The 14,911-nt window shown below is 41.7% G+C and overlaps 1 protein-coding gene across 1 annotated transcript in view; it reads right to left on the bottom strand.

The window, feature by feature from the left end:
- Positions 1-1,074: 1,074 nt before the first annotated feature.
- The window catches only part of ACTN2 (actinin alpha 2), a 78,628-nt gene continuing 64,791 nt past the window's right edge, over positions 1,075-14,911 (bottom strand). Inside the window, exons 15-21 of the mRNA XM_070782249.1 lie at positions 13,877-14,059; positions 10,949-11,083; positions 9,845-10,024; positions 8,821-8,967; positions 6,878-6,943; positions 4,630-4,788; positions 1,075-3,125 (exon numbers count right to left, since the gene is read on the bottom strand). Coding sequence (XP_070638350.1) covers positions 2,967-3,125; positions 4,630-4,788; positions 6,878-6,943; positions 8,821-8,967; positions 9,845-10,024; positions 10,949-11,083; positions 13,877-14,059 — 1,029 coding nt within the window. The 3' untranslated portion in view covers positions 1,075-2,966. The remainder of the gene's footprint in view (positions 3,126-4,629; positions 4,789-6,877; positions 6,944-8,820; positions 8,968-9,844; positions 10,025-10,948; positions 11,084-13,876; positions 14,060-14,911) is intronic.

The raw sequence follows: 14,911 nt of genomic DNA, 5'->3' as shown, positions 1-14,911 counted from the left end.
GGGTGGCGTCTGTTTTAAGAATAATCACCCCTGGAGAAATAAGTGTCCTGGTTGACTGAGCACTGTCACAAGGAGAGGGTCATAAATTGTCAGCAGGTCCCCCTGGCCAGAAGATGATGTAACACCCCTAAGACCTCTGTATACATTTGTATGAAGCACCTGACTTTGATAAAAGTCAGGACTGCTGACCCCACGTGACTTTGGCATAACATCTCAGTGTATAAAAGTAGCCCATGGAAAATAAAGAATTGGGATCAGTTTCTCGAAATACTGGTCTCCCCATGTCGCTCTCTGTCTCACTCTGGCTGAATCTCCATCTGGAGCACGGAACCCGCCATGGTTACTAATTATGCCTGGGCTTCTAAGATCCAACCGGGGAGGCCTCAGTGTCTCCTCTCCTTCGGGAGAACGGAAGGACGCCTGCGACCTACGTAAGTGGTGCAAAGTTCTTGTCTTGAAGTTTTATTGGTCTCCCACGTAAACCAAGCTACTCAGCCTCTTTTCTCCACTGAATTTTCCTACTGAGCTATCCTCATTCTATTACTCTTTACATCTCTAATTAATATCTAATTGAAGCTATTGTATCCTGATCCTCACCGACGCCGTCCCTGCTTCGAATACCCTGGATCAGCCGGGGCTGGACCCCGGCAGATGTCCAGGTCTTAACCCAGACCTTCACAACTAGAAGCTCTGGGGTTAGGGCTCGGGGTGCCATACACTTTCAAAATACCTACTGGGGATTCTGAAATGATATCTGGGGTAAAAATTTCTTCCTAATCCATTTCGTTCCCTAGTCCATTCATCACTCACCTCTAACTGGGCCAATCTTAATTCCTCATCTCAAATTTACCCTCTACCCAACAAGCCAGTCTCTAATTCTTTAAACAAGGCAAATGCTAAACCAAATGAGAGTTTTAAGTGATGATGGAAATTTTAAGTGAGGAAAGTTTGTGGTTAACCAAAGAAACTGGTTATTAGTTGAAATAATAATAATAATAAAACAGGGATTCCTTTTCTTTTACAAATTAAGTTTAATCAATAATTCAGCTTCAGAAATAAAAATAACTTCTAAAATGAGAGTACAAACATGTTTATTAAGTGTTTCAGAGTTTATTTCCCTTTTTCATTTGTTAGCAGATAGTGTTGATCCATTCTCTTGCTTGAATGTTGTAAAGAAACTAAAATTTTAGGAAGATGAACCACCTACACCAATTGTAAAACACCACAAATTCCCGCTAGTAGCCTCAAAGGCAGAATATCTTCCCGTTTTTCTCCCTATACAGCTAGAATATAGCACCTGCATGAAGTAGAATAAGGAGTCACAGTTCACCTAAACACCACCCCAAAAGTGTCTGGCACTGAACTCAAGGACTCAGATTTCAGAAATCTGTAAACTATCAGCTACTTAATAAAATGAAGCAAATTAAATGAAACTTACAAAGGTTGAAGGTTCTAAATGGGCCAATTGTGTAAAAATATTAAGTTACGGGATAGTCATGAATGGAAAATATCCCATTTCCAGCTACTGGTGGAAATCTAGAAAAATCTGAAGAAAAAGACTATAGGTTAACAGGCACATGACTGTTTTTCTAGTAACACTTCAATTGCTATTTACAACTGTTTTTGTTTGTTTGTAATTCATCTGATCATTAAGGATTCAGATATAAAAAGAATTCCTGCTTTATTCTTTACAAGCTGTCAACAAGATGGAAAAACAGGGGAGGTACAGCAAACAGCAGCATGAGCAGAAAAATGAATGAAAGCTGACAGATATGGGTGGCAGGAGCCATCGGTGTCCTCTGCAAGGGGCTTCCACATAGACATGGAAGGAGGTGTGGCAATGCCCCATCCAATCACAGTGGGGACACTCACTGAGAGCGGGCAGAAACATCAAGAATTCCTGCTACACAAAATGAATCCACCTGAAGTATGTAAAGGTTCTGCAGTTAAAGAACTTACCTCTACTGTTGGTGAGAATTAGTCCTTTCCTACCAACTCCTCCCTCTAACACCTTCTCTTTATCAGATAGTAAAACTAAAAGGCAAAAAAAGGAGAAATTCTGCCTGGAGAGCTATAAAAATAGCAGCTTTTGACTTGTCCCCCATCATAACTATTGCTATTGACACCTGTTTGTTTAAAAACAGAGCACTTATATATGGTCATCTCGTGAGACTCTAACATACTAACAAGCTCTAAAAAAAGCACAGAAACCTGGAATCAATAAATAATCCCCCCCAAACACATTTTACCTAGTGATTCCATCTTCCTCCCTGGCAATGAAACATTTCCATGGTGAGGTTCCTGCTTTGCAGTATGAGTAAGGCATTGCAATCCACTAACTGGACCACGTAGTCCTAAATAAAGAAGAGCTGACTATGATTTCTACCTAAAATGTTTTAAGTGCTAAAAGTCTTTTGGGGTGTCTGTTTCTATTCTCTGGAAGTTCACAATATTCAATTCAGCTAACGAGATGACAGTTACCATTTATCTTAAATATAATCTTTGGATAAGCCAGAAAGTAAAACACCAGTATCCCAAATATATTCCCCAAGAGATAACCATATAAACATATTATATATATGAAGAATTTTTTTTAATGTCAAACATTTACTATTATTTTTCTGGTCTTGAATCTTGGGTATTTCAGAATTTTCCCATTTTGTATGTTCCTTCTATCCTTAGGTCTTCCTAATTTCACACTACTCAAGGATTGGCTTTGTTTTATAACCCCTGATATTTCATTGCACTTAGCTAAAAACTCAGAAGTAAAGAAACCTACTTATAAAGTACGCTATGTCATCTACTAGAAAAACTTAACTTCAGCCATCTTACACTGCTGGCAATAACTGAGTTGCGAAGAAAGTGTTCTCCCTCTATAACGTAATAAAGCTTGTCAAAGTTTCCAAGAAACAAACTGTGACTTCAGCTTTTATTGCGTTCTAATCAGCGACTACAAAACCCCAGCCTCACAGATCGCTCTCCCCGTAGAGTGCGGAGGAGAATGCGGTGTAATCCAGGGCTCCGGGCACGCTGCCTGGGCCTGAGTAGGCAGGCATCCTCTTGATGCAGTACTGGGCCTGGTCTGGGGGCAGCTCCCGACGCAGCTCCTCCGCCAAGATGTATGGCTGGAAAACAGTACACACATGTTTTAAAAATCAATGGCAAGACACACTGGAACTTAAATGGTTTAAATACTGACATACTTCTTGCATTTGTTTAATTGTTAAAAAAAGGATTAACTGAATCAGTCTGCTATACACCTGAAATTAACACAACATTGTTAATCAACTATATTCCAAAATAAGATAAAGATAAAAAAATAAAAGACTAAAGGTAGGGAGTCTAACAGGCACAGTACCAGCCAGCCAACCAAAGGCTGAGTTTTACTTGCAATTTGTCTTCTGGCCAGTGGGAAATTTAAAATGCTTCATAGAGGCAAAGGGAGCAGTACCATCAACACTTCTCAAATTGAGCCATAATATTAGTGAAAAATACTATGATGTAAATTTCATACAGAAAGATAAAGGGGAGGTTGGTTTACACCATACACTAATGAAAATATAGGAATATTTAATTTAAAATGATCAATGTGGTTTTTAAAAAATACATGTGGTATGTGCTTGCTTTCCTACACAATTTATTTAAAAACTAGAGGCATGTTGCCACTGGTGAAAAACTCCTTCTAAAGCAAAACTAAACTGACATTGAACAATGGAGTCTTTTGTTTTTAATGTCAAATGTCCAAGAGAAAATAGGATAATTCTCATAAAATAGACTGATAGGTCAAGATAAATAAAGAGCAAATATATTGTAATATATAGTAGGGCTTTGGGTGTGTTAGATAAGCCTTGGTTTATTATCTCCTAAACCAGTTGGACCTTCTCCCCTCAACCCCTATCCACATGATAAAGGATTCATTTTAAAACAAACAGAATTATTTTAAAGATAGTTTATGTTGTCAGATAAGATTTTTTTTAAGGTAATAAACACGGCCAAGCCGATGTGTTTTAGAATCCTAACTTCCTTTCCCTTTCAGCTAGAACACAAGACAAAGGGATCATATCCCAAACTGAACTTATACATATTGAAAAGTTTTAATATTGTTTTGGGAGATTTGAAAATTCTAAACTTGCAATTAAACTCCTACTTAATTTCTAGGTTACATGTAATGAAAAACTTGCCAATTTTTACAAAGAATGGATGGCTCTATTCAACTTTGCTCCAAGGGCTGGGCACAGTCAGTGTCATTGATCCTTGGGAGAAGGTTCTCAGTTTTCTAACATCTGAATTGCACTGTTTCATCTTTCAGAAATCTTATCTACCAATCCAGAATGTAAAGTAGGGTTGAACCAGAAAACACACACACAAAAAAAACTGCAAAATTCACACTGCTGGTTCCTTCTATGAAACTCCCCATAAGGACCAAGCACAAATGCCAAGACAGAATGTCTGTGTTTAGCCTCTTCTGAGTACACCAGCGTTACGTTTAAGTGCTTTCTGAATTCAGTGCAGATGCGGTATAAAAGGCAGCAGTATCAAAATCATTATTATTTGCAACATTGCTTCCATTCTTATTGGAATAAAGCAGCAGACTGTCAAAAAGGCAGAAGAAAATGTGTCGATGCAGACCTTGTCAGAAGCCAGGATCCGGAAGGACGCGATGACCTGCTCGGCCGTGTCGGTATCAGCCGTCTCTCTGGTCATGAAGTCGATGAAAGACTGGAAGGTGACGGTGCCCTGCCCGTTGGGATCCACCAGGGTCATGATGCGGGCAAACTCAGCTTCACCCTGAGGCAAGGTTGCAAGGAAACATTGACTTCAACAGGCCACAACTCCTAACTGTGCTGCTTTCCCGCTTTTACCTGTTGGCATGCAAGTTCCCTTTTGCTTGAAAACTTAAATATTCCCTGCACTTCCCTTCCATGTTTGGAACAGATTCCCCTTATGGGCGACTTAAGTTTACTGTCATTAACGGATTTTGAAATGTAGCTACAGCATCAACCCGGAAGCTCCTGATGTCCGAATTCCTTTCTCTCTCTGATCCATGTCGCCTTGGGTTGTTGTTGTTTAGTTGCTAAGTCACGTCTGACTCTCTGTCACCCCATGGGCTGTAGCCCACCAGGCTCCTCTGTCTATAGGATTCTCCAGGCAAGAATATTGAAGCGGGTTGCCATATTCTTATCCAGGAGATTTTCCTGACCAAGGGATCAAACCCACGTTTCCCATCTCCTCCACTGGCAGGCAGATTCTTTACTGCTGAGCCACCAGGGAAGCCCTGTTGCCTTGGGACTTAACATAATTATGGAAGAAGAATTCAGAGACTTAGGCCTTTTCTCAGGCTATAATTGAGAAGAATAAAACTGCCAAAGAGAAGGCAGGTTAGAGGCGGGCTCTCACAGTGCTTATTTGAAAGGGGAGATGCATCAAAGTAATTTATGTTTAACATTACATATTAAGTTATTATTGACTGGGGGATTTTCGCAGAAACTAAAGCCTGTAGGACAGTGATTTTTGCTTTGACTGGCCAAAAATTAATATGTTACTTCACTAACACTTTGCGAGTTATTACATTCAATAATTACACCTGACACCTATATAAAGTCTCTTCCAGCACAATGAGTTTCATTTTCACTTTCCGTATCAGAATCAATCACTAAGATATTTTGTCTTTTTGTTGGTCTAATTTTCACATCATCTGAATCAGAACTATATTTGGAAAAACTATCATATTACGAGATACTAAAGTATACATGTCACTCAGACAATCAGAGAAAGAATTTGCATAAAAATCATTGACAAATTCTTCACTCAAAATTTCACTATGCATCATTTTTAAAAATTTTATGGTAATAAACTTGTGTTTATAATATACACAAGTTGGGACAAGAAGCTAATGGGGCAAAATATGAATGATAACAACAATCGTTAAGTTTTGCATAATGAACCCTTGACCAATTTTAAGTTCTAACAGCTTCGCATGATGACGTAAATTATATCACTCTCACATTTCCAGTCAATAATGTTCAGGTAACAAAAGACATATTAATATGTCTTTGGTCAGTAATGTGTTAACAGGTAACACAGAAGTAAGGTTAATACAGGTACTCACAACCCACAGGGAAATGTAAGATTTCTTAGCTGATTTTAAATTTTTTTTAAATAATTAATTAATTTTTTGGCTGTGCTAGGTCTTCATTGCTGCGTGGGCTTTTCTCTATTTGCAGAGTGGGGGCTACTCTCTCGTTGCACAAAGGCTTCTCATTGTGGTGGCTTCTCTTGTTATAGAGCACAGCCTCTAGGATGCACAGGCTTCAGTGGCTGTGGTACGTGGGCTCAGCAGTAGTAATTCCCAGGCTCTAGAACACAGGCTCAGTAGTTGCGGTGCATGAGTTTAGTTGCTCCAAGGCACATGGGATCTTCTCTGATCAAGGATCGACCCTGTGTCTCTGGCATTGGCAGGTCGATTCTTTACCACTGAGCTACCAGGGAAGCCCACTAAAAACTTTTTACCTTCTAAAATACTAGAGGAAAAAACACTTTGAAAATCAGGAGGAAATGCCACTGAAGTGTCTACTTTCAATGGGCAAATTGTAGGGTATGTAAATTATCTCTCAAATAATGCTGTTTAAAAACCATCAGGAAAGTTTTATGTTATCTTCCTTCACAAGGGAAAAACCAGCTGACCAATGACTGAATGAAAATATATGTTCTGACTCCAGGAAGTCATTTTCATACGGTACCAGGCATGTTACCTAGTAACCTTGGTAAATGAAACAATCCCAAGTGGGCTGCCACAGTTGAAGGCAGTTGTCTTCTAAAATACAAACCTAAATAAGCTCAGTAGAATATCATAGTAAAATTTCAACTTCTGTCTTACCAGGTCATAACCCATGGAGATCAGGCAGGCTCTGAAATCCTCATGATCCATTAGACCATTCTTCCTCTTTCAACAAAAAGAAAGAAGAAAGAAGTTGAGTGTTAGACGCAAAATAAACAACTCGACTTGACCAGGGAACAAAATCCAGAAAGAGAAGGGACACTTTGACATCTGCCAAAGAATTTTTAAAGGTCTGATTTACAGAAAGGACAGGCCCAACACAGGGACATTACATTACAAAATAATTTCTTAAAAAGGAAAAAGTAGGGAAGGAAGGTAAACAGCAGTCAGAAATGGAGACCACACCTTAGAAAGCAGGAGGAATACCCAGTGCTACTGAAAATGACCATGTCAGAAGCTGCCCACTGCCACCCACTGATGACCGAACACAATGTAAGTGTTGTGAGAACGCCTCACACTCTTGAGGCCCCAGGCAGACCTCGCTTGTAAAAGTCCCCCAAAGATGACAGCAGGGCTAGGATTCATGCTGCAGTTACCCTACAGCCACTCTCAGGCCCAAGTCCCTCCAAGACGTAGAATCCTTAACTTAAACTTCTATTAATTCTTTTACTGGGCGGCGGGAAGGGAAAGCTAGTATGGAAGGAGTTCTTTTTTTTTTTTTTTTTTTAATTTTTCACTCCTTCTTAGTTTTATTTTATTTTTTTTTTTAACTTTACAATATTGTATTGGTTTTGCCATATATCAACATGAATCCGCCACAGGTATACACGTGTTTGAAAGGAGTTCTTGTTAGATGAATGAAAATTATTCACTGCAACTGGGAAGCTGGGTTTTTTGTTTTTTAATTAATTTTTATTGGACTATAGTTGCTTTACTTAAACTTTTAAACTTGGCAGGTTCTGCATTGTCCTCCTTTGCACCTTTGTTGCAAGAGATAGTCTCGTTACCCTGGATTCAAATAGATGTGGATTTCCCCTCTCTGAAGTGGCCCAAACAAGCGGAGCTGTCCTCCTAAAAGCCCAGGTGATATATGCAGGAACAATGGTCAATTATTTCCCTCCATGGAAGGAAAAAGACCCGACCTGAAGGAAGTCAGGTCAGTGTGATAGCATCAACAGTACAGCTGTGCTGAAGCCAAAATAACTTTAGTATCCATGTCTGTATATAATACTTTATTTATGCCTCAGCTCCCTGATCAGAAGTCTACTTTCTGAACTCATTAATAGGCCTGAATATGGCTGGTCTAGTCCACAGGCATTTTAAGAACCATTTAACTAATATCTGTAAATCATACACAGGGTCCTGAGCAAAAGAATGAAATGTACTTTGTTAGGGATCTTTTAACAAATGGAATGTGGCCTTAAGAGTCACTATTAACTAAATGATAAGCAAACTGGGCATTTTCTTGTGAAGAACTGGTTTTACCCAATTATATTCAAATCAAAATATTAGATAATATTTTAAGGGTAGCACGAAACTTTTTATATGGTCATCATTTTGTTGATACATTTTCCTCATAACATTTCATGAGCTGATTTTGTTCGTTAAAAAAGAAAATTAAGTTTTATGGCAAAAGAGTAGGCTAATTTTCATCAGGTGCTTTACCTAAATAGTTAATTAGGAAAAGTACATTAGAGCTTTGTATTTAAGTGCTTAGAAAATGACCTAAATCCTTCAACTATATTCTGTTAAGGATGTACTTTCACTTAGAATAAATCTTGCTTTGCTCCCAACTACAAAGGCATTTGTTAAGTGATCTGTATAAAAGGGCCCACAAACCTAGACCTTGTCTGATGTCACCTTGAGCAACATCAGAACTTAGCACACTTCATTTCAGTGGCTCTTTTCCTCTGGCCTTAATCATCCTGTTTCCCAGTAAATTTTAAGGACATGACGACTTAAAAATAACAGCATGAGTGCTATTTCAAATATGTCTTTTGACGTCCCCAGTATTGCCTTTCAAATAAGTAGGAGTGAGGTACCCTGTCGAAGTGGTTGAAGGAGGCTCTGAACTCATTCATCTGCTCCTGGGTGATGCCCTTCGCATCTCTCGTCAGGATCTGGGTCTCCACTTCGTTGATGGTTCTGGCGATAGTCGTCAGCAGCAGCTCCCAGCCCACACGAATGTGCTACCAAGGGAAAAACAGCAAATGATCAGCTCCAGGTTCTCCCGGCAGGTCAATCTCGCCTGCTCGCTTTCATAACAGGAGCGTCAACCCAAAGGGAGACAAGTAGGACTTCTCGATACATTTTTTTTTAAATTCTACTTTTGCACTTTCTTTCAAGATTCTATAGTGGGAAATACTCAGAAGTGAGGAGCAGGGTTCTAACAGTGACAACTAGCACCTTGTAGAATACAATGTACAGTGTACAGTCTTTCTGTCACTAGGAACACCTTTCTATTCACCAGGTAGCAGGATGAGCCCTGGATTACACCCACTGGCTCCCAGAAGGATCAAACTGGGCCAAACTGGTAGAAATGGAACAGTCCCATTCCTGGGAGTTTCTCCAAAGCAGTGCAGTGAATTCACTGTTGTGATAACAATGATGACAAAGGATGATGTTGATAAATAACAACTATATAGCACTTGATCTGAGCTGCTCAGGTGGCGCTAGTGGTAAAGAATCCGCCTGCCAATGTAGGAGATGCAAGAGACATGGGTTCAGTCTCTGGGTCAGGAAGATCCCTTGGAGAAGGAAATGGCAACCCACTCCAGTATTCTTGACTTGGAAATCCCATGGACAGAGGAGCATGGCAGGCTATGGTCCATGGGGTTGCAAAGAGTTGGACATGACTGAGCGACTGATCACCCACACACAGTGCTTGATCTACTTCACAAAATGATTTCACATGCAGTGACAGTAAAGGCTTAATGATCCCTCATGTTCATACTTGTAGAACGAAACAGGAACAGATAGAGACAAATGTGGGCGGAAAACACCCTGACCAGGTGAAATGGTCACAGGCAGACACCAGGGCGCCGCAGGCCTGTGCGGCAGCTGTACCTCCATAGTATAATTAGTGTGCTTGTTGTCAAAGACCAGGGCCTCCTGGATGAGCTGATGGTCGCCTTCCAGCTTGTCGATGTTGTTCTTGTAGTTAATGATGTTGTGCTCGTACTGCTTCAGTTGGTTCATCTGGTCCTCCAGGGCTCCCGTGATTTGGATGGAGCTCCGGGCAATCTCCTGGTGGAGGCAAGAGCAGGGGAGGAGGACAAGGTGAGCCAGCCTCTCGAATGACTCTGTGGGCGACATCCTTCCTGGTTCTGCTTCTGATGCCAGCTACACCAGCATTTTAGGTGGCAGCCAAAGTCCCTTATTTTTCAGATGAAGTAGGAAATAGGGCAGTACCACAGCATGAAGGAAGCCCTAGTTCTAATCTATCTAGAGAATAGGAAAAGAAAAAAAATCAACCAAGATCCATGAAGAAAGGAGGCCTTTCAGCCTCTTCCAATGAAGACGGATGCCTGAAGCGGCCTCTTTTCGAGGAGACTGGGGGATGGTCTGCAGGAATGTGGCTGCCAGACAGATTTCAGACCACTAGATGCTTCATCAGCGGTCAAAAGAATTTCCTAGATTTTTAGATGTTCTCCTCTTTAAGAAAGAAGCCAACATTTTATCACCATGAGGGGGGACTCAGAGAAAAAAAAGAACAGTAGGTCAATAAATATCTCTTGGCTGTTCTTGGTAATAAAATGAACCCAGAAATCAATTGTCATTCAAAGATTACTTTTCCTTAAAGGTTCTGAATATGCCAAGTATTTGTGACTCTTCACACATCCTCCTTAGGGATGGATGGTTTAGAATCTAGGTCCTGCAGAGGCTAAAAACTGAGAAGGAGACCCATCACCATTTTTAATGACAAGATGAATGGATGACAGCGAGAACAGCCTCCCAACCTTCGGTGCGTGTACACCCTCCCCCAGCACCCCGCCCTCACCCCAACCCCCCTAAACTGATGCACAGGCTTCAACAGCCCAGGGGCCACCCAGGGTAAGACCCAGGTGACTTGGACAGGGCTCTCATGGCACTGAGTGGACACCAGTGGTTGTGTCAGCTTGGGGACCGATTTGGAGGCCATGACATGCTTTCTCTGAAGCACCAACCCACCTCCATCTTGTTCTGGATCCAGGGCCCGATGGCATTGGCCTGTGCAGCGAACTGGCGCCGCAGACGCTCGTTGGCATGCTGGCGGGCCAGCTCCTCCTGCAGTGACTGGTCCCGGATGGGCACGAGCTGCTTCACCTGCCAGGATTCAAGGACAACAGGGGTTAGAGGCCAGTGGTGGTCCAGGAGGAGTAACCAAGATAGGTGGTGGTGGGTGGAGGGCAGGGGTGGGAGCAGAGTGGGAGGGGAGAGAGGAGAAGGAGGGGGAGGGGGAGGAAGGGGAGTGTGCTCCCTACTTTAGGGACTAAGGGGGAGCTCAGTCTAGCCTTGATTGCCACCCAGTGCCACCACTGCCTGCTGAAAGGCTAAGTCTGCATGAGGGACGCTGACCATTTGTCTAACTTGGGGTTCCCAGCCTGCAGCACTAATCCGGGGTGGGGGGGTGGGGGTTGCGGTGCAGGTTGCAGGGCTGGGTGCAGAGTGCAGAGGATTTGTGAACTTGAATGAACCAAAACTGACATCCTTATTTTCCCCAGCTCCAGAGGAAAATGAGCATTTCCTTCGATTATGAATATGGACACCAAGTCCACTGTGACTCTCTCACAACAGGAATCACATTCTTACATACATTAGTTACTGCCTACCTCTCAAAATATGATGGACACTCATCACCACTCACATTTACTAGGTCTGCTATTAGACCTAGGTTTAAAATATGGTAGTATATTCCAACTTTAAAAATACATTTTCTTGGTCTTTTATTTTTTATTGATGTATAGTTGATTTATAATGTTGTGCTAATTTCAGTTGTATAGCAAAGTGATTCAGTTATACGTATATATATTTTAATAACTATTCTTCAATGTAATTTATTTGCTTTGTAACCTTTAATATTATTTATGAGTGTATACATATTTTTATCGGAAAGGAGCCACAGGCTTCCCTGGACTACCAAAGGGATCTAAGACACAAAAAAGTTGGGAACCCCTGCCAGGTTCATGAGCTCAACCCTGTATGATGCTGGCCCACCAGAAAGGATCCCACCTGGCCCATATTTTTTTCCATTCCATTTGTACCCTGTGATTTATATTTTATGCTATGCCTGAGTTCTCTTTGGATCCACAGACAAAAGAGCTACTTCAGAAGCCTTTTTCTGTGTGTACTGGCAAAAAGACATTACTATTCAATGTCCCTTTTACAAAACTCCCTCTGGAAAATTTTGCTCTATAACTTAAGTGACAGGAGAAGAGTTTGTCTCACTTTAGGGGAGGGAAGCTCAAGAGGGAGGGGACATATGTATACCCGTGGCTGATTCATGTTGATATCTGGCAGAAAACAACAAAATTCTGTAAAGCAATTATCCTTCAATTAAAAAATAAATAAATTTTAAGAAAAGAAGTGACATATTTCCCTTTTTCTGCCCAAGGAAACTACTCAGCTCAACACCGTTTCCTTTTTACTCTGACTGTCCGAAGACCAGAGCTAATTTTAAGTTCAGAAACAAGAACTGTCTCTCAGTTTAACAAGAACTTAACTGTCTCTCCAGAGAAGGCAATGGCACCCCACTCCAGTACTCCTGCCTGGAAAATCCCATGGATGGAGGAGCCTGGAAGGCTGCAGTCCATGGGGTCGCTAAGAGTCGGACATGACTGAGCGACTTCACTTTCACTTTTCACTTTCATGCATTGGAGAAGGAAATGGCAGCCCACTCCAGTGTTCTTGCCTGGAGAATCCCAGGGACGGGGGAGCCTGGTGGGCTGCCGTCTATGGGGTCGCACAGAGTCGGACAAGACTGAAGTGACTTAGCAGTAGCAGTAACTGTCTCTCAGTTTAACACTCTCTTTCCCATACCTGTTTCTTTCCCCTCTCTTTGGCGTGGTTTGTAACTAAAACAGTTGTTACATGTGTTTTTATAGCAAGCCACCTCAAATCCACCTGCTGGACTTCTTCACTGAAGACTTAGCAGCCTACTAAGATAACCATGCTACAATTTAAACCATGAAAAGAAATCTTTCTTAAGAATGAGACAAAAGGGTTCAAATGATCCCACTGGACTATAATTAAATCTGTACAGTTTCCCAAAATATAAGTGGCAGTAAATGAGCAGAGAGTCCTTTGGTTCCCCGTATACAGTTTCCTAAGTAATTTCCCCACATTTTAAATCCACACACACTTGGGACATGTCTATCCCATATTCTTAAAAATCTCTGATGAAGTACCAGCAAAAATGGATTCCACCAAATTTTCAGCTGGGGTTTTAAAAATAGTTTCAGTATCATAACCTGTACTGAGTTTGCTAACACTGATAAGATTTTCCTTAAGGACAATCATTTCTACTTTCTTACAGATCATAGAAACTGCTAAATGTATTTAGGTATTGAAGAGTGTAACATATTTCATCTGTGAAAAACAAGACAACAGGCCCAAAATAGAGTCGCTTATGCTAAATCCCACTGCACCAGACCTAGACTTAAATACAATTTCCGCTCTCCCAGAAATGGAATCTTAAAAACCAGTCAATCAGGAATCACCTGATTAGCACTAGTGAGACCATCTGCCAGGTAGACCCCTAAAGAGAAGTAACTGTGCAATAACCAACCTTCTTTGTTCGGCCATGTAACTTCCTTGTTCCTACTCTTTTCTCCCTATAAAAGTCTTTCATTTTGTACAGCTCCTTGGAGCTCCCTTCTGTCTGCTAGACTGGATGCAGCCCAGTTCAAACTGACTTTTGCTCAAAAAAAGCTTAAACTTGCTACTATGCCTCAGTTTCTCTTTTAATGCAACTGTGAAATTTGGGGTGAAGGGCAACTCTGATCACCAGGGAGTCACTCTAACTTCCCCAGGGGTTCACCTCTTCTCTCCACCTCAGCTTGAGAACATCCGCCTCACCCCACACCCTCCTTGCCCACCCCTGGACCTTCAGTTACCCACCTTGTCCCACTTGGACCGGATCTCGTCCACGGTGACGGTGCTGTAGGGGTTGCTTGAGCTGATCCTGATGCTGTAGCTCTGGATCACCTTCTCCACCTCGTTCTGGATGGCCAGGATGGACTGCCGCTCGCCGTCAGCCTCGGGCAGCGTGGCCTTGAACTGCTCATGGGCAGTGATCAAGCTCTAAGCCAGAGACAAGCGGAGAAAACCTGACTTACTTCAGAGTGAATTTTACAGGCATATAAATAACTTTACAACTGCAGGGCTCTCCAGTGGACGACAAATTCTGAATGTCTCAGAGAAGCTATCTGGTACACAAAAGTCAAGTTCGTCGAAATGGGGGGAAAAAAAGACCTCCTGATGACTCACTGGTGTCTATTAATCCAAAGTCTTTAAAAAATAATTGTTTTCTTCTTTTAAAAACCATAATTGATTTAATCATGATGCTCAGCTACTGTTTAGGTCTTATTCACCAGCAACGCACAGAACTTAAATTAGCTGCCTTTCCTAATGACCAGGGTTTATTTACCCTTAGCCCCTCAAAAGGAACCCACCATTTGCTGCCTTTAAACCTACAGACCACCAGGAAGTACCTCCCTTTCCTGCAAAAGAAAAAGGCCACAGAAACCAACTCATTCCCCTCAGGCTTTATAAAGCCCCCACTTAACAACCCTGTCCTTGGACCCTAGAGGGTAAAACAGCAGCTCCTTATGTTCAGTTGTATGTAGATGCCATGGGGACCACCTTCCAGGGCCATGCTAATACTCAGTACAGATGCTGCAACCAATCAGCTGCCAGCACACCTTTCACTAAATGAAGAGACTACTTCACGCATCAAGTATGGCTTCCAAGGAATATTTTGATGTCTCACTTATTCCAAAAACGATTTTAGATTGCCAACCTCTGCTTAAGAGTGCATGCAAGAAACATTGTCACAGCTTCTTTCACAAGACAAAGGCCATGTTCAAGGAAGTAATTCTTTCCCCCTACAACCAGGTACAAACCCTTCTAGAATGCTCCTTGGCAAAAATTCCT

The sequence above is a fragment of the Bos indicus genome, chromosome 28, assembly GCF_029378745.1.
Source record: "Bos indicus isolate NIAB-ARS_2022 breed Sahiwal x Tharparkar chromosome 28, NIAB-ARS_B.indTharparkar_mat_pri_1.0, whole genome shotgun sequence".
Lineage (NCBI taxonomy): Eukaryota > Metazoa > Chordata > Mammalia > Artiodactyla > Bovidae > Bos > Bos indicus.
This window is presented reverse-complemented; position numbering and strand designations above follow the sequence as displayed.